The 15,000-nt window shown below is 39.1% G+C and overlaps 1 protein-coding gene across 4 annotated transcripts in view; it reads left to right on the top strand.

Moving 5' to 3' along the window:
- GTDC1 (glycosyltransferase like domain containing 1) overlaps nt 1-15,000 on the top strand; it is a 169,869-nt gene that overhangs the window by 138,342 nt on the left and 16,527 nt on the right. For all 4 annotated transcript variants that reach the window (XM_033064263.1, XM_033064262.1, XM_033064261.1 and 1 more), the window contains exon 8: nt 13,848-13,957. In XM_033064263.1, coding sequence (XP_032920154.1) covers nt 13,848-13,957 — 110 coding nt within the window. The remainder of the gene's footprint in view (nt 1-13,847; nt 13,958-15,000) is intronic.

Here is a 15,000-nt window from a genome sequence, read left to right as displayed (position 1 = left end):
TCCAGCAGGCATGTCCTCACTTTGAAGTGGTGTTAAAATGTTTCTGCATTGAGAAGAGGTGCTCTAGTGCACCCCTGTGCCTCCTCTCCGTCCCCTTGAGCCTGAGCCCAACAAGAATTGCAGTGTGCCACCTCTGCCCACAGCAGATAAATTACTGACATTATTTTAGCAGTCACAAGGTTCTCCACAGAGTGGTTGGTTTTCTCCTTCCTCACCAGGTCTTAATGTTTTCTTATAAACATCTGTAGGAAGGCCCTGTTAACAGGAATTATGGCCAAGGATGGGGATAAAGGGCTAGGATGGGTTTCTGAACTGACATGGGCTATGCCAAGGAATTACTCTTGCCTGTGTTTAAATGGTCTTTGATGCAGAGAGAGACCAAAATTCTGGTGATCAAAGCTTCCAACATTTCATGAGAACTTTGTGGTGTCCCACAGGTTTCCATTGCAGTGTGATAAAATGTCTATTTAGAATCAGACAATACTTCAGGTTGAAATGTATTCCTAGGATCACTGATTCCAACCACAAATCATAATGTCCAACTATACTGGACATGGTGGAGCAAGTCCAGAGGAGACCATAAGGATGCTTAGGGGGATTGAACATGTCTATTACGAGGTAGGGCTGAGAGAATTGGGATTGTTCAGCCTGAAGAAGGCTTCAAGGAGACCTTAGAGCCCTTCCAGTACCCAGCAGGGCTCCAAGAGAGCTGGAGAGGGGCTTTGGGCAAGGGCATGGAGTGACAGGACAAGGGGGAATGGCTTCCCACTGCCAGAGGGCAGGGTTAGATGGGATACTGGGGAGAAATTTTTTCCCTGTTAGGGTGGGGAGGTCCTGGCAGAGGTTGCCCAGAGAAGCTGTGGTTGCCTCTGGATCCCTGGAAGTGTCCAAGGCCAGGCTGGACAGGGCTTGGAGCCCTGGGGTAGTGGGAGGTGTCTCTGCTCATAGCAGAAGGGTCAGAACTAGATGGTTTTTCATGTCCCTTCCAACCCAAACCATTCCTTGATTCCCTAATATTTGGTGAAGGATGAATGTATTGTGAAGATGACAGTGACCAGTGTGGTATGATCCTTGTCTCTCCCCCAAAACTCCCCCACCAGCATTTATACATCCATTATTCCCTCTCATTCACCCAAACCTTATGCTTTTTCTTTTTCTCTGTGTGTTCTGTATCATCTAAGCAGTTAAAGATTTGATAAGAGAAAGATGTCAGAAATCAATTCTTCTTCCCCTAATTGCTCGGGTGTGATAGAAGATCACACGGGGAATCTGCAAGAATTTCCACACACATGCAAGCAAATAGCTGCTGTCAATTCACATGGAGGATCAGATAAGGCCATTATCTCCTGTCAAACAAACCAGTGTGTGTGACAAGAGCATGGGGAAGTATATGGGGCAGGAGATACAGGAGCAGGGGGAACAGTGGTGGAACTCATGATGAGTAAATTCAGAAGGGAAAAACAACCCCAAAACCAGATTGCAAAAATTATCTGAAGATTTCTGGTCTAAGGGAAACCGGTGTGTTCAGAGATAGTCCTGTGCCCAGTTATCTGGTTTTAATGTAGAGTATCATGAAGAAATGAGTGCATGGGGACAGGCTGTGCTGCACCAACATGTGGCTGCCCACAGTGAGGCCCTGGTCCCCTTCAGTCAGGAACAAGTGCTTTGGACAGGGCTTGTCCCAGATGGAGACAAGAAGTAAATGTGGTGCCTTTTACGCTGGGGCAGCTCTTCATCAGTGAGCTGAGCACAAGTCCTCTGCAAGCTGCAAGGGAGAGGAGCCTGGAAAGGGATTTTTAATATTATTCTGTATATATATATAGATAATATTCTGTATATATATAAAGATATAAATATATAAAATATATAAAATATAGAAAATATAGAAAATATAGAAAATATGTAAAGTATATAAAATATATAAAATATATAATATATAAAATTATAGTAGATAATTAATATATAACATATTATATATATAACACATATTGAATAGTAACTTGTTCCCCTTGGCATCACAATACAAGATTTGTGATTTGTGTAGTCACTGTTTGAACTCTCAATTGAAAACCATTTCCTATAGAGACACTTGAGTATACAGTGACTCATATTTTCCTCATGCTGTTGAATATTTTGGACCAAATCTTATCCCATCAAGATGCAGGTGTAGCAAGACAGCAAAACAGGAAAGAAATCCATCTAGAAATCACATTTGAGTACCCAGAAATGCCATTAGGCTCAACAGGCATCCTCAACATTGTGAACAGCCTGCAGAGAAGAAGTAGATGTGGTGAATAAATAAAGCAGACTGAAGACAAAGGCTTAAAATAAAAGTATTTATACAGTGCTAACTAGAAGGTACCAGATAGGATAAAAAGTCCACAGGATGTAAAATAACAAATTCAAAATGGGAACTTTTTAGCAGTGTCTAAGGAATGCCATCCAGTACTCCCAAGGAAAACAACTCTCACCAGAGCAGTGACACTGATGGCACATGGTGGATGAGCCTCTGCCATGAGCATGTGGAGATATTCATGGAGAACTTGACATCTTTCCCTCTTGCACATGTGAAAATAGTCTAACTTTACATTCATGCAAGCTGTGGCTAAGTTTGGGAGCAGATACTACTCTTTTAGAGTCACAGAATGATTTAGGTTGGAAAAGACCTCTTGAGTCGAGTCCAGCCATTCCCCTAGCCTAGCCCACCACTAACTCCTGTCCCCAAGTGCCACATCCACGTGGCTTTTAAATCCCTCCAGGGATGGGGACACAAACAAATAACAGATAAGAAAGTGAATGAAATAATTTGAGAAGTTCAGCCTTAAATGGAAAGACAGCTTGGAAGTGCCCTTTCTTTGGTTGTTCACTCAGTGGTGTCTAATCTTGAAATGCCTTCCTGCAGCAAGGGAATTTGAGGCACTGAGCCCTTCCAGTGGAAGATGTGTTATACACTGTTTTGTAGGAAAGTCCAGCATGTGCTGAAAGTGTGAAAGTTCTGCCATAGTGGAAATCTCAGCATCAATTTCTCCGTTACAGCATGTTTTCTCAAAGGGCTATAGGCAGTTTATAGTCCAGAGGAGCAAACATCTCTAATTTTGATTCTAGCAAAAAGAGATGTTCTGTGTTACCTTTGCATCCTTCAGCTGAGATGCCTGATAGAATTTTGAGTCGTTTATTGTGTTTATAGCATAGGCAGAGCCCGAGTTAGTGCTCATCTCTCAGTTTCCTTCCCAACTGCTCTGTGGCTGACATGTGGGTAACTAGAGACTCAGAAATACCATCGTGTAGTCACAAACTAAACAAAAATATACAGTTTTGAAAATTTTAAGACAAACACTTCATGCTGAGATAAAATGGCAGGAATTAAGTGAGGGCTGTGAAATTCACCTGTGAGGCACTGAGACACCACAAGAGGAAACAGCCTCAAGTTGTGCCAGGGAGGATTAGGTTGGATATTAGGAAAAAAAATCCTCACCCAAAGGGCTGTCAGGCTCTGGCAGAGGCTGCCCAGGGCAGTGGTGGAATCCCCATCCCTGGAGGGATTTAAAAGCTGTGTGGGTGTGGCCCTTGGGGACAGGGGTTAGTGGTGGCTTTGACAGTGCTGGGGGAGCAGTTGGACTCAATGACTTTTGAGGGCTTTTCAGAGCTAAATGATTCTGTGATGCTCTGACCTTTTAGCTTTCCCAAAAATTGCATGTTTGCCAGTCTTACAGAAAGATCCACAGAGGACAGTGAAGGTGTTTGGGTTTGAGTAGTGTTTTTTCTCCCCTGGTTTCAATTGCCTGGACTCCTTATTAATTGTTGAATCCACATTTGCTCTATTGGCATCAGCAGTGTAGGAAAGGAGAGGGGAACTATCTCAGAAATACAAAGAGCTGAGATATTTTGTGATCTCTTCCCACTCAAACATATCCTTCAAATCGCATTCCCTCAGTCAAGGGAAATAATTTCAGTTACCCTGGTCGCAGTAGAAAGCAGCCCTCTTTCTGAATGCCTTTTTTCATTACTGTAGATATGTTTCTGAGATGAGAAACGATGTTTCTTCTAATTACGGTTACATGTAGTTAATTTCCTTTTTTTAAAAGCTCAGTGTGAAAGGCAGTTTCCTTTAAAAAGGGAGGGGGGAAAAAAAAGTGATACAGCTGATATTCCTGTTGCCTTAGCAACAGATTTATTTATTAGGGTCTGAAATGACATGAGTTAATATACCACATACCTGCTGATCGGCAAACTCTCCTATTTCAGCTCCAGTTGACAATTAAGTCCTGGACAGCTACAGCCAGGGGTTAATGTTACTCATTAGGAGAACTAGGTCATTACTGGGAAATCAAGGCACTTAAGGCAGCATGGATAAAATACAAAATTCAACATCTCAAGGAGTGAGGGGTTTTATGTTAATTAACCTTATTTTCCTTTCATTAAAAAAAAATCTTTCATATATGCATATGACAGTGGATCAATTAATTGGGAAAGGAAAAAAAAGAAAAGAAGTAAGCTGTAGTTTACTTTACTCTCCTAGTTGTCTTCATTTCGTTTGGAAGGGTTTCATTATTTTATGGAAAATTCTTATGTCTATATGATGAGTAAAAAGGGTATTAAAATTAAGAAGGGAATCATCATGGAAATCAGCTTTACCACAAGGGAATGAGCAAATAAAAGCCTTGGAAATGAAAATAAATAAGCTTTGCTAATACCTCACCTAAGGAGCAGAATATAAGCCCATCAGAGCTTGGAGATATTTAGAGGTACTTCTTTGCTTCTTTATTAAGCAGTTACATAGTTATTTGACCTTCAGAAACCGAAACTTTAGAGAACTAATTCAAGTTGTTGGCAAATATTCTATTTACAGGAAGCTGATCAGTGGTGTAGCCAACAGTAACTCCTGTAGTTAGTAATTGGCTTCTGATTTCCAGGAAAATTAAATATATTCTCTGAAAGTTTTATTAAGATATCTGAGTGGGAGTTTTAACTTGATAAGTCATAAGTGATTTAATAAAGCTCTCCTGAAAGCCTTTATTTACTAACTTTTAGAAGGCTTCATTTGGATACTAGAGAACATAATAGGCTGAAAAAGAATCGTATTAAAATGAAACTTATTTTTTTACTCACTGCTTCCCCAAATACACTTGATTCTTTCACTTCCTCTAAGCACTCTACTTTATTTTCTGTATTTAGGCTCTGTGGTCCAATTCTGCTTCTTATTGTATTTTGACCAATTTGGTGTAAAACCTTTTTTCGTTCCTGTGAAGTCAAGATTGAAACAGCAACTTACCTGGGCTGCACATAGTGAACCATTGTGTCAGGTGGGAAGAGCACTGTTCCCTGTAACAAAAGCAAGATTAAAACCCCATGAGCATTTTTCATCTGCGTGGGATAGTTTTACTCACTGATGCACCTTTCTTAAATATAATAAAAATGCTGAATAATACAAAGATTCTGCCTGAAATATCACACAAAAAATCTTTCCTTCAAAACCGTCAAAAAACTTTCCTTCAAAAAAGGTTGGATTGGAGCAGCACGGTCTTGTGGGAAGTGTCCCTGCCCACCCAAACCATTCCATGATTCTGTGATGCTGTGATTCCCTCTGTGCTATCCAGATGCTCACAAAGCAGCCACTTCAGTGCCATCCTCCAGAGCCTGTTACAATAAAAGCTTTAGCCATGGTTGAAAAACTGATTTTGACTTAATGTAAGACTACAACTGCATTGCCTGGACAGTTGAAGAATATTTAAGTTTGAAACAGATGCATCACAGATTGCCCTAACAGCTCCAGTAAGATTGGCTCTCCCTTTTCCCAGGATGGGAAATTCATTTTATGGGGGATTTTTTTTCCTGCTGTATAGCTGTGAAGCCCAAGTCTTGGAGCAGAATCACACGTGAACAGGTGGGATTGAGGAATTCTCTCAAGGCTTTTCCACCCGTGGCTCTCAAAGCAATCCTTTTCTAATTCATTCACCTAATTTGGTTTTGGCCTTTCAAACCTCATCCTTCTGTCTTTGCCAGGCTCAGTTCTCTGGGCACCTCCTCACTCACAGTCTTGTGCAGCAAATTTGCATCTCACTCTTCTCTAACTCCTCTGCCTTTCTCTGTCTCCATCACTTCACTCCTTGTCTCTGCAAGGAACTTTCTACAACATATCCAATATCCATATATTTTATTAGGTAATGTTGTGTTTGCTGTCTTTTTTCATCCTGTTCTTCATATGTTCTGGAAAACTTTGGACTGGATTTTTCTAGAGGATTATAGTCCAAGATAAGTCTCAGTTTTGGGAAACATCATAGGCAAGGACAGAAGTTTTGTAATACAAAGTCCCCAGCAAACTTAGATGGTGCCACTGGACCAAAGTATGGGAATAACCCTCAAGAGATAAAAATCAAATATCTTAGAAGCAAGTGATCTAATATTCATCCTTATTTTCACCAGTAATAGGAGGGTTATGTGTCTTCCATCAAAACTGTTGTTAATTAGTTTCCTCTTCTTGCCACACTGCAACTGTTCAAGTCTTCTCTTTGCCTTCTTCTGCCCCCTACTCTCCTTTTTTTCCATATTTTTGTGCTTCATCCCCCTCCCTGTGTCCTCTAATCACTTTTTTCCTCCTGTGTGTGCACAAACCTGACTCAATGCACTGAGTTGATTCCTCATTCTGAAAGCAGTGAGATTTGGAGTTACTTTAATCTTGTTGAATAATGAGTTTCAAGCCTTGGTGCCAAGAAAGTTCCTGGTTGGAAGCTTCTTCCTTGGAGATCCCAAAAGGATGAGTTATCTTGGGTACCTGAGCTAATTCCTCTCAGGGCATTACTAAGTAAAGAGCAGGATGTACTTTTTGACCCAAGCAGGGCATCTGGTGGAGTTTTAAGTAGTTGTAGATTGGATGTATGAATTCATCATGAAAATCAGAGAGGGGCCACAGGGTGGTGGGATGACCATTCCAGAAAAATCTGTAGTGATGTAGTTTTTATGTAGTAATTTATATATAAATTATGTACATTTTCTGTTCGTTCAAGGAACTGCTTTAGTAGACTGTTACCTACTTATTAACATATTCATAGCTATCTTATGATTGTCATGACAGGACTTTTTTACAGTATTTTATAGTTAATTGCAGCAGGATATGTTGTGTATGGTTATCAGGGCTGTCAGGGTCACTCAGATATTTTATGACCTCCCAACAACAGGAAAATCTTTTATTATGTTACCTTTGGAACACTAAAGGGAGTTATTTTTAAATTTTTTAATAAACACTTTGGGATAGTCCGTAGCACAGGGTTTTGTTGCAAATTGAAATAAAGTGGTTTCTTTTTTTTTTTAAATCTGAATCCTCTACTTGGGAACAGCCAGACTAGCCAAGCTGGAGTAAAAGAAATGAAAGGCACTGGAATGAAATTGCATTGATTTTTACACCAAGGTAACTGAGACCAAATGGTGGTCTTTGTCTTCAGAGCTTAATCTCCCTTTAGGAAATAAGCAGGAGGCTCCATGACTGATGCTGATCCTGAGGTTTCTTTGGTTAGGGGACATGCAATATTTTATTTTGAGTTTTTTCTTCATGAATTGTGAGGGGAGAAGAAGAATCTAAACAATAAACTCCCAAGGTTCTTTCTTGTTTCTTTTTTTATGAATCTCTTGTAGATAACAGGAGATAGGAGAAAATGCTTTTCCAGCGTAAAGCAAAATGCCACCCATTTTTCTCAGGCCAGCAATTTGAACAAATCAGAGGGTAAAATACACACTCCTCACTGTAAATACGTCATGGACTCTAATAGAAAATAAAACATTGTATTTGCCAGTACTGTTTGGCTGCTTTTTGCCTCTCCAGTGCCATTTTTTAATTCCTTGGCTTGCAGAGGTGTTCTGAAAGCATGGCAAGGACCAGGACCCTTTTTTGCTTGTAGGACCTACAAATTGCCAGCTAAAATTTATTCTGTAGGGTCCTTTTTCACACAGAAACATTTTCTTCTACTTGACTCCATTTTCTGTGAACTGAGGGAGTATTAGATATTGTGGTAATTTTTGATGCTGATGATGCCAGACAATGTTTAGAGGCACAATTACAGCAAAGACATTTTGTAGAGCAGATCAGCTGAAAAAGAAAACTCACTGGACTTAACTACATATTTACAGTCTACCTCAACCTCATCTTGGAAATGTAAAAAGATGGAAAAATACTGTGATAAATTGAATAAATGGAAAGCAATTAACTTTTCCTTCATGTTTGCATTTTCATAGTTATTTTCTATTTCATAGTTGTTTCTTTTCTAATTGTGCTTTCCTGGCAGTAGCATTTCCTTTTTTTGCAGTTATCATGAACATTGTTACCAGAATTTGGTATTAGAATTCTATTTTTTTGTTTCCTCTCATAATCTTAACATAGAAAATGTATATTAAAGTCATTTGATTTAGGAAAGTTTTCTGTCCCCTGTGAAAATAATGACTAGAATGTATTACATTTCATGTAATGAATAGGCTTGTAACATGAGTCCTCTTCTTTGAGAAGAATATTATTTTCTTTAAGTATTTACTGACTGTGATTCTCACCATATTCCTGTAAGTGAAAGCTCTCTAAGACCATATTTTACAGGTGGGGAAACCTGGGCAGAGCTGTCTTGTGAGAAATCAGTGTCAGGAAAGACCAGAATTCTGCAATTCTCTGTTTTGAAAGCTGGGTTTATCATTTGTGGCCACACTTTTTCTTTCTAACATTATTTGATTATAATGAACCTGTATTCAAATTTTTCTTGAGCTCAAGATTTAATGTGAAATATGAAAGTGTAATACAGTGCATAGCATAATGGAGGGAAAAAAATCTCTGATATTGTTCTTTAGATTAGATTTGGATGAAGTGGGTTTTAGTTCTGTAGGGTGTTTGTAGGTCTGCTATTTACCCTGTATTTTTCCTTTTCCTCCCTGTGTTTGGATATGCCATACTTTTTTAATTTTCACCAAGAATATTTTGGTTTTATTATTTCTTTTTCTCCTCTTGTGTTTTTCTTACTCTTTAAATTGCTTTGCCCAGTGCTTCTGCCTTGTTTGATGCCAGACTTGCTCCTCATTACTTCACTTCCCCAAAACAAAAGGATCAATGTCATCCACATCAAGGTCTGTGTCTTGGAAACCTCATTTCCTTTATTTTTTACGATTGATTCTGTGCTTATGGACATGCCCAGCCCCTCACACTTCCCCTGTGCTCTGCTCCAGCCATGTTTATTTTCTGGCTGATGTCCCCTGTTCCCTTCTTTTCTCCCAGGATGTCTCTTGGCTCATCAGTCCTGATCTCCACAATTGCTGCCCAGCTTCATCAGTAATGAGTGATTCTTCAGTGGCCTATTTAACAACTATTTTCTAAAGTCATTGTAGGTGGCAGAAATCCATCTTTTACCTCTTGCTATATGTTCTGACAAATTTTAAACATATATATTAAAGTGCTGCTTCAGCTTCTGAGGATTTTGTGCCATTTCCCACCTTTGTCCATCTGACATGAAGGTGATTTTGGGGAACGAGGAGGCAGAAGGAGCTGCAACCAGTTTGAACTCCTTGGATTTAAGACACTGTACAAAGGGAAATATTGAAATATTACCACATGTCTGCACAGTTACTACATGTCCTGAAAATCTCCCCTGCTAAATATCCTAAGATTAAGATCAATCCTTTTGATATTACTTTTATCTGGGCTCAATTGTAACCTTTGAGAATGTGTAGCACCTTTCTGGTGGGACTCAATGGTCTTCAAAGTCCTTTCCAGCCCAAATGATTGTGTCATTCACAGAGATGTCACCACAGGGCTGTGGCTTTAACAAGCATTACCTGGCATTTATGGAGTATTTTCTCAAACATTAAGACTTTTCCCCCTGTTTTTACACCTTTTTTAACTGATAAATGCATTAACCCCATCTTTTAATATGTATTTCGAATGGACTGCTTTTATTTTCCTCCTTTGAGCAACTCCTTCTGATTTTCCACAACTCTTCCACTTTCTAATTGCATTGCTAGATGTGCCTTCCTCCAAATCCTAAATAACTGTGATTATCACCAGTTTACATATACTTAAAAAGTTAAACTAAAGTCAGAGAAGACCATATGGGTCTCTTATTGAATTTCACCCAAATTCAATTGATGAATATTCATTGAATAATGTAAAGAGACAAATTCTGCTGCTTTTTTTTTTTTTTTTTTTTTTTTAAGTAATGTGTTTCTCATCACTGGTAAGGGATGTGAGTGTGAATAACTCTAGTTTAGATGGTCTCCATATACTCTGCTTCCAGTCCCAGCAAAGGCTCAAGGGCTCAGGCTGAATTCCCAAAATCCCTGAAGAGCAGAAGGGTGTTTTGGAGAATGTTGCCATTGGTTGTACAGAGGAACATCATCATAGTGCTATGAGGTTGCTTTTTAAAATCACTTCAGGCTGAAAAGTGGGATGTCAAGTCATCAATTAATCCTGACAGCATCCTTCTGTGGTGAAAAAATAATATTGTCACACCCATTTTATGAGCAGAAAATCTAAGGCAGAGATAATAATGGAGGCTCAGTGGTGGGGCTGCTGCTCCCACCACACTCCCATTCCCTGTTCAAGGACACTTCTCAAAGTTTTAAATCAGATTACAAAGGGAAGTCACTAAATCAAGATAAACCCAGGGTCGCATCCCTCTACCCAGATCACTAACCCTCAGCCAGTTCCTAAGAGAGACTTCAGATGTCTCTCTTAAATTGTGGTTTAGAGTCAATAATAAAAAATCCTAGATAAAAATGAGAACTGTGTAATATTTGAACATGGAGATTGAATGTCCCCAAGGCAGGGTTCTCAAATCTGAATGTAGGTGTGGTGTCTGTGCCTGTTTTGTAGCATTACAGCTGTAGTTTGGTCATTCTGATGTTTTCTTAGGATGAAATTTAGAGCATCTTCATACCATGCCTTGTTCTTATTTTTCCTTTACCAGATGCATATCAAATCAAGTGAGAATACAAAAGCATTTCAAATACCTCAACTAAACAACAAAGCCAGACCCTGGAGTCACATTAGCTTGATTTTTCCCCAAACATAATATCTTAAAAGAAAAGTTTGCATTTTAATATCAGGCTTTTATACTGTTTTGCAGATCTTCTTCAGGAAATGGAGTATATATAATTAATACTGTTTAATAAAGCTCAAAAATGCAACAGATGCAGCCAAAAGTGCACATCATTTTGAGCAGATCTTTACAGAACAGACATTCCATATTGTGTTCATCTTTTTCCACGATCACTGCTATGGCAATCTGGTGTGTTTAGCAGTTGTTGCTGAGTAAGGCAGACTGGATTGTATGTGATTTTCTCCATGTCAGCCAAGAAACAGAGCTCTCTCCTTTTTGATGTAGCAAAGAGGTGGTCTTGTACTATTTTTTTTTTTTTTCCTACCAGGGGCAGCTAATACCTTCAGTATCCTGCAAGAATAAAAATACCCTGCAGTCTGTAGGTGCACGGGCCAGGAGTTTTCTGGAGGTCTTAACTGAAAAGAAAATGCTTGTGGTGTGGAGAAGTCACAGGAACTGATAAAATCACTTAAGATGAGCTCCCAAATAGAAAAGCTACAAGGTTCACAAAATTAAAATGTGGGAGTGGCGCCTAAAAGGGAAACATTTTATACAGGGGGATGGAAGGAGGTTCACCTACAGCAGAAAACCCGCAAGAGAGGCTCCAGCGCAGAGGAAACGTTTCCCCTTTCAGCATTCCTTCTGAGTGCCAAATTTTCCTTCTGTTCTTCCCCACCTATTAAACAAAGCTGCAACTTCCAATTCCTATCAGTTTTCCTAAATATGTGCAGCTTATGTGGCTTCGCCGAGCTGTAAGGCTCCGTGTTCTCCTGCCAGCTCCTTGACAATGTGGCTCCAACAGCATCCTCCACTTTTGGCTGCCTCTGGGACCCCTGGTCTCTTCTGGAAAGCGAGAGGGAAAGCATATCCTTAGCTGGAAGGACTTTTTGTGACTGTGAAGCTGATAGCAGGGCTGTGAAGAGCTTGGAAGGATCCCTGTCAACGTCGTGGCTGTCGAGTCTGCCGGCTCCGCGCGCGGGGACGCGCCCGTCCGCCGGGACGAGCCGAGCCAGGCTGGGCTCACAAAGCACCCACAAGAGCCTGTCCAGGGGAAACTGAGGCTCAGGGGAAATTCTGTCGTGAATTACACCAACTCCCAGCATCGTGGAGGTTTTCCTTGCAGGCATTCGTAATGGGGATGTTCTCTTCCAGCCAAATCCAAATCCGTGCGATCCGGTGTTGGCTCTTGGAGCTGGGCATTTGGAGAGAACTCAGTACTGGCAAAAGTTTCTGCACAGAAGTTACCTACCAGAAACAGGTGGCTCTTTTAAGCATGAGGATGCAGCAAACTAATAATCAAAGATCTGGGGTCTTTGAAACTGGGAGAAATCCACCATCCAAACCGGTGCTTGCATCCACTTGGGTTACTGGAATTGCCAGGGAAACTCCTGTTTCACAGATGTGAAACAAATTACGAGACTTATGCAGTTGCATTCCTCCTTATTATTGGGAGCAAAACAAATTGCGGGGATGGAGGACTTCTTAAAGTGATTGTCTGGCTTTCTTTTAAGAAAATGGGACTCATTCTGTAAACTCCTCAATTCCTGGAGGTTTCTCAGCCTGGGGAAGTCACATTAATTATAAGATTAATTTATTTTAATTCCCTAAACCAAAAATATTGACTGAATGAGAAATTAACACGTGTAGAGCTGCAGATGTCATTTGGCGTTAGATTTCCTGAATGATATAATTATTATTCTTTCATATAGTAGTGTGAGAGACCTACAGATTTCATTCTATAAAATTACTCTGTGAAGAAAGACACCAGGATAGCTGAGATATAGATTTTTCCCTTAATACAGGAAGGAAAACGGTGGAATTTTCTAAATAATAAATAAAACCAAAATATTTTAAAGGCATATGGTGCACATCTGTTGAAATACAATAATTTAAAGCAGAGTAATTAAATGCAAGATATAATATTCACCTTAGAGTGAGGAAATTATCTCATTCCATTTTTAACAGAACTTATTTGGGAATTTTAAATCATTTGTGATACCTTTTGAACCTTTCATTCTGTGCTAGTAAAGAAGATAGATTGGAAAATTGGGGGGTTAATTTATTTTTAGATAACCTAACTTGCATTTCATGTCATTGAGTGTCATACCCATACAAACCTTTGGTATTATCTTCCATTGAAATTATAAATAAGTACAAGTTTCCCATATTCTGCTTTAATTTCCAGTTAACTCCTTAAAAATCTAAAGGTAGAAAATGCCTCGTGGTAGTTTATTCCTTTCTTTACCTAAAGAACTGAATGACTGAATGGATTGGAAGCTTTTAATAAGTATAGCATGAATTCCTAAAATTCCAGTTTGAGAAATCCTGTAGGTTTCAGAGAAGTTTTTGTTTAACCTGTTTCTTAGGGAAAAAAAAAAAAAAAAAAAAAAAAAAGGAATATTAATGGAAGCCATATATGTATTTTTTGGGCAGGGAGAAAAAAACAAAACAAAACGTTTTTATTTCCTACTCATTTTTAGTCTTTTTTTTCTTTCAGGTAAAAAAGTCCTCCTCACTTTCAAAGCTGATAGTTTGAAGAGTAAATGCATTGTTTGAGGACAGGGAAGAGAGGGAGGAGAATCTGATGAAACCAAGTTTTGACCCCAAGTGTAGCGTTGAGAAAAATGTCCAACCATACAGGAGAAGCAAATAGGGAAATTATTTGAATAAATTTAGTTCCCAAAAGTGCAATTTTAGAGGAATGATGTTCTGGTAAATAAAAAACCTCTCATAATTCCACAACTAAATGCAAACAATGCTGAGATAAATTCTGTTTGTTTTAAGGGAACATGACAAAGATCCTGAAACTTTCTTTAAAGTCCTGATGAAGCTGAAAGAGCAAGATCTGCCTTTCCAAGTGTCTGTCCTCGGAGAGACATTCAGTGAAATTCCAGGTACCTTTCTTTTTTGCTCTACTTTAAAGCTACCATAAAGTAGATACTTCCAGAAATAGTTTTCATTTATGTATTTCTTTTTATCTTAAAGAATGTGCTTAAAAATTTCCTAGTTGTGAAACTAAATAATATTGATATATTGTAAAATTAAAATTATTAAAGACAGTAAGCGTTTTTTATTTTACTTGGCAGAGCAAGACCATATTTATGACTTGTGGTTCAGTAACACTTCTGTATTTATTTAAATAGAGAGATAGCTGTGGGTGATTGGATGATTCAGATAGGAAGCAAAATCTTTCAGGTCGAGGTCACTCATCTGAAATCCAGACTGAGATTTTAGCAGGTGAAAACACTTAGTTCCCTCTCAAATGTGAGGTTAAGGACTGTGGAGAGCTTCTGGTTTGTATCTGGCATGAAAGTGGTCATTAATCTTTAATATTTTTATACCACTCTTTTGGACAGTCCTTCCGTTTCTTGGCTTCTGCAGAACCACAACTCAGTGAACAGTTTCACCTGTCTGGAAAATAAATAGATTTTATTCAGGCACACAGCTCTGTGCCTGAGATATCATGGCAGTAAAGAGAATAATCAAATCCTGTACTGTATGTACTTGTAATAAATTAAACCTTTTAAAAATGAACATTAATGGCAAGCGAGTGTCAAAATATACGATGTTTTAGCTCGTATGTGTATTCCAAGGTGTAGACTTGAATCCCTCAGCCTGATCACTCTGTAAAAATAGACAGGGGATTAGTTTATTTGTCAGTTCTGTCATATCTGCTGCCTACTGGACTGGTGATATTTCAATTGGTTTAGTTTTGATTTGGCCGTTTTTAAGACACCAAGAAGTTGATCTGATCCAAATAACTTTTGGGTCCCCAACTGAGACACAGCTGGGTTGGAAAAAGAGGTAATAATTTGGTAGCAGGAAATTCTTCATGTTTTCTGTCCACTTCCTTTTTAGACAGTTTTCTGAAAGCCTGTTCTTCCAGGCAAGCCTTATCACAGATCCCAAGGCAACGTTGCTTTCCAGACTGAGCACA

The sequence above is a fragment of the Catharus ustulatus genome, chromosome 7 (genome assembly GCF_009819885.2).
Source record: "Catharus ustulatus isolate bCatUst1 chromosome 7, bCatUst1.pri.v2, whole genome shotgun sequence".
Lineage (NCBI taxonomy): Eukaryota > Metazoa > Chordata > Aves > Passeriformes > Turdidae > Catharus > Catharus ustulatus.
Note: the sequence above shows the minus strand (reverse complement) of the source record. Positions and strands in the feature narration are given on the sequence as shown.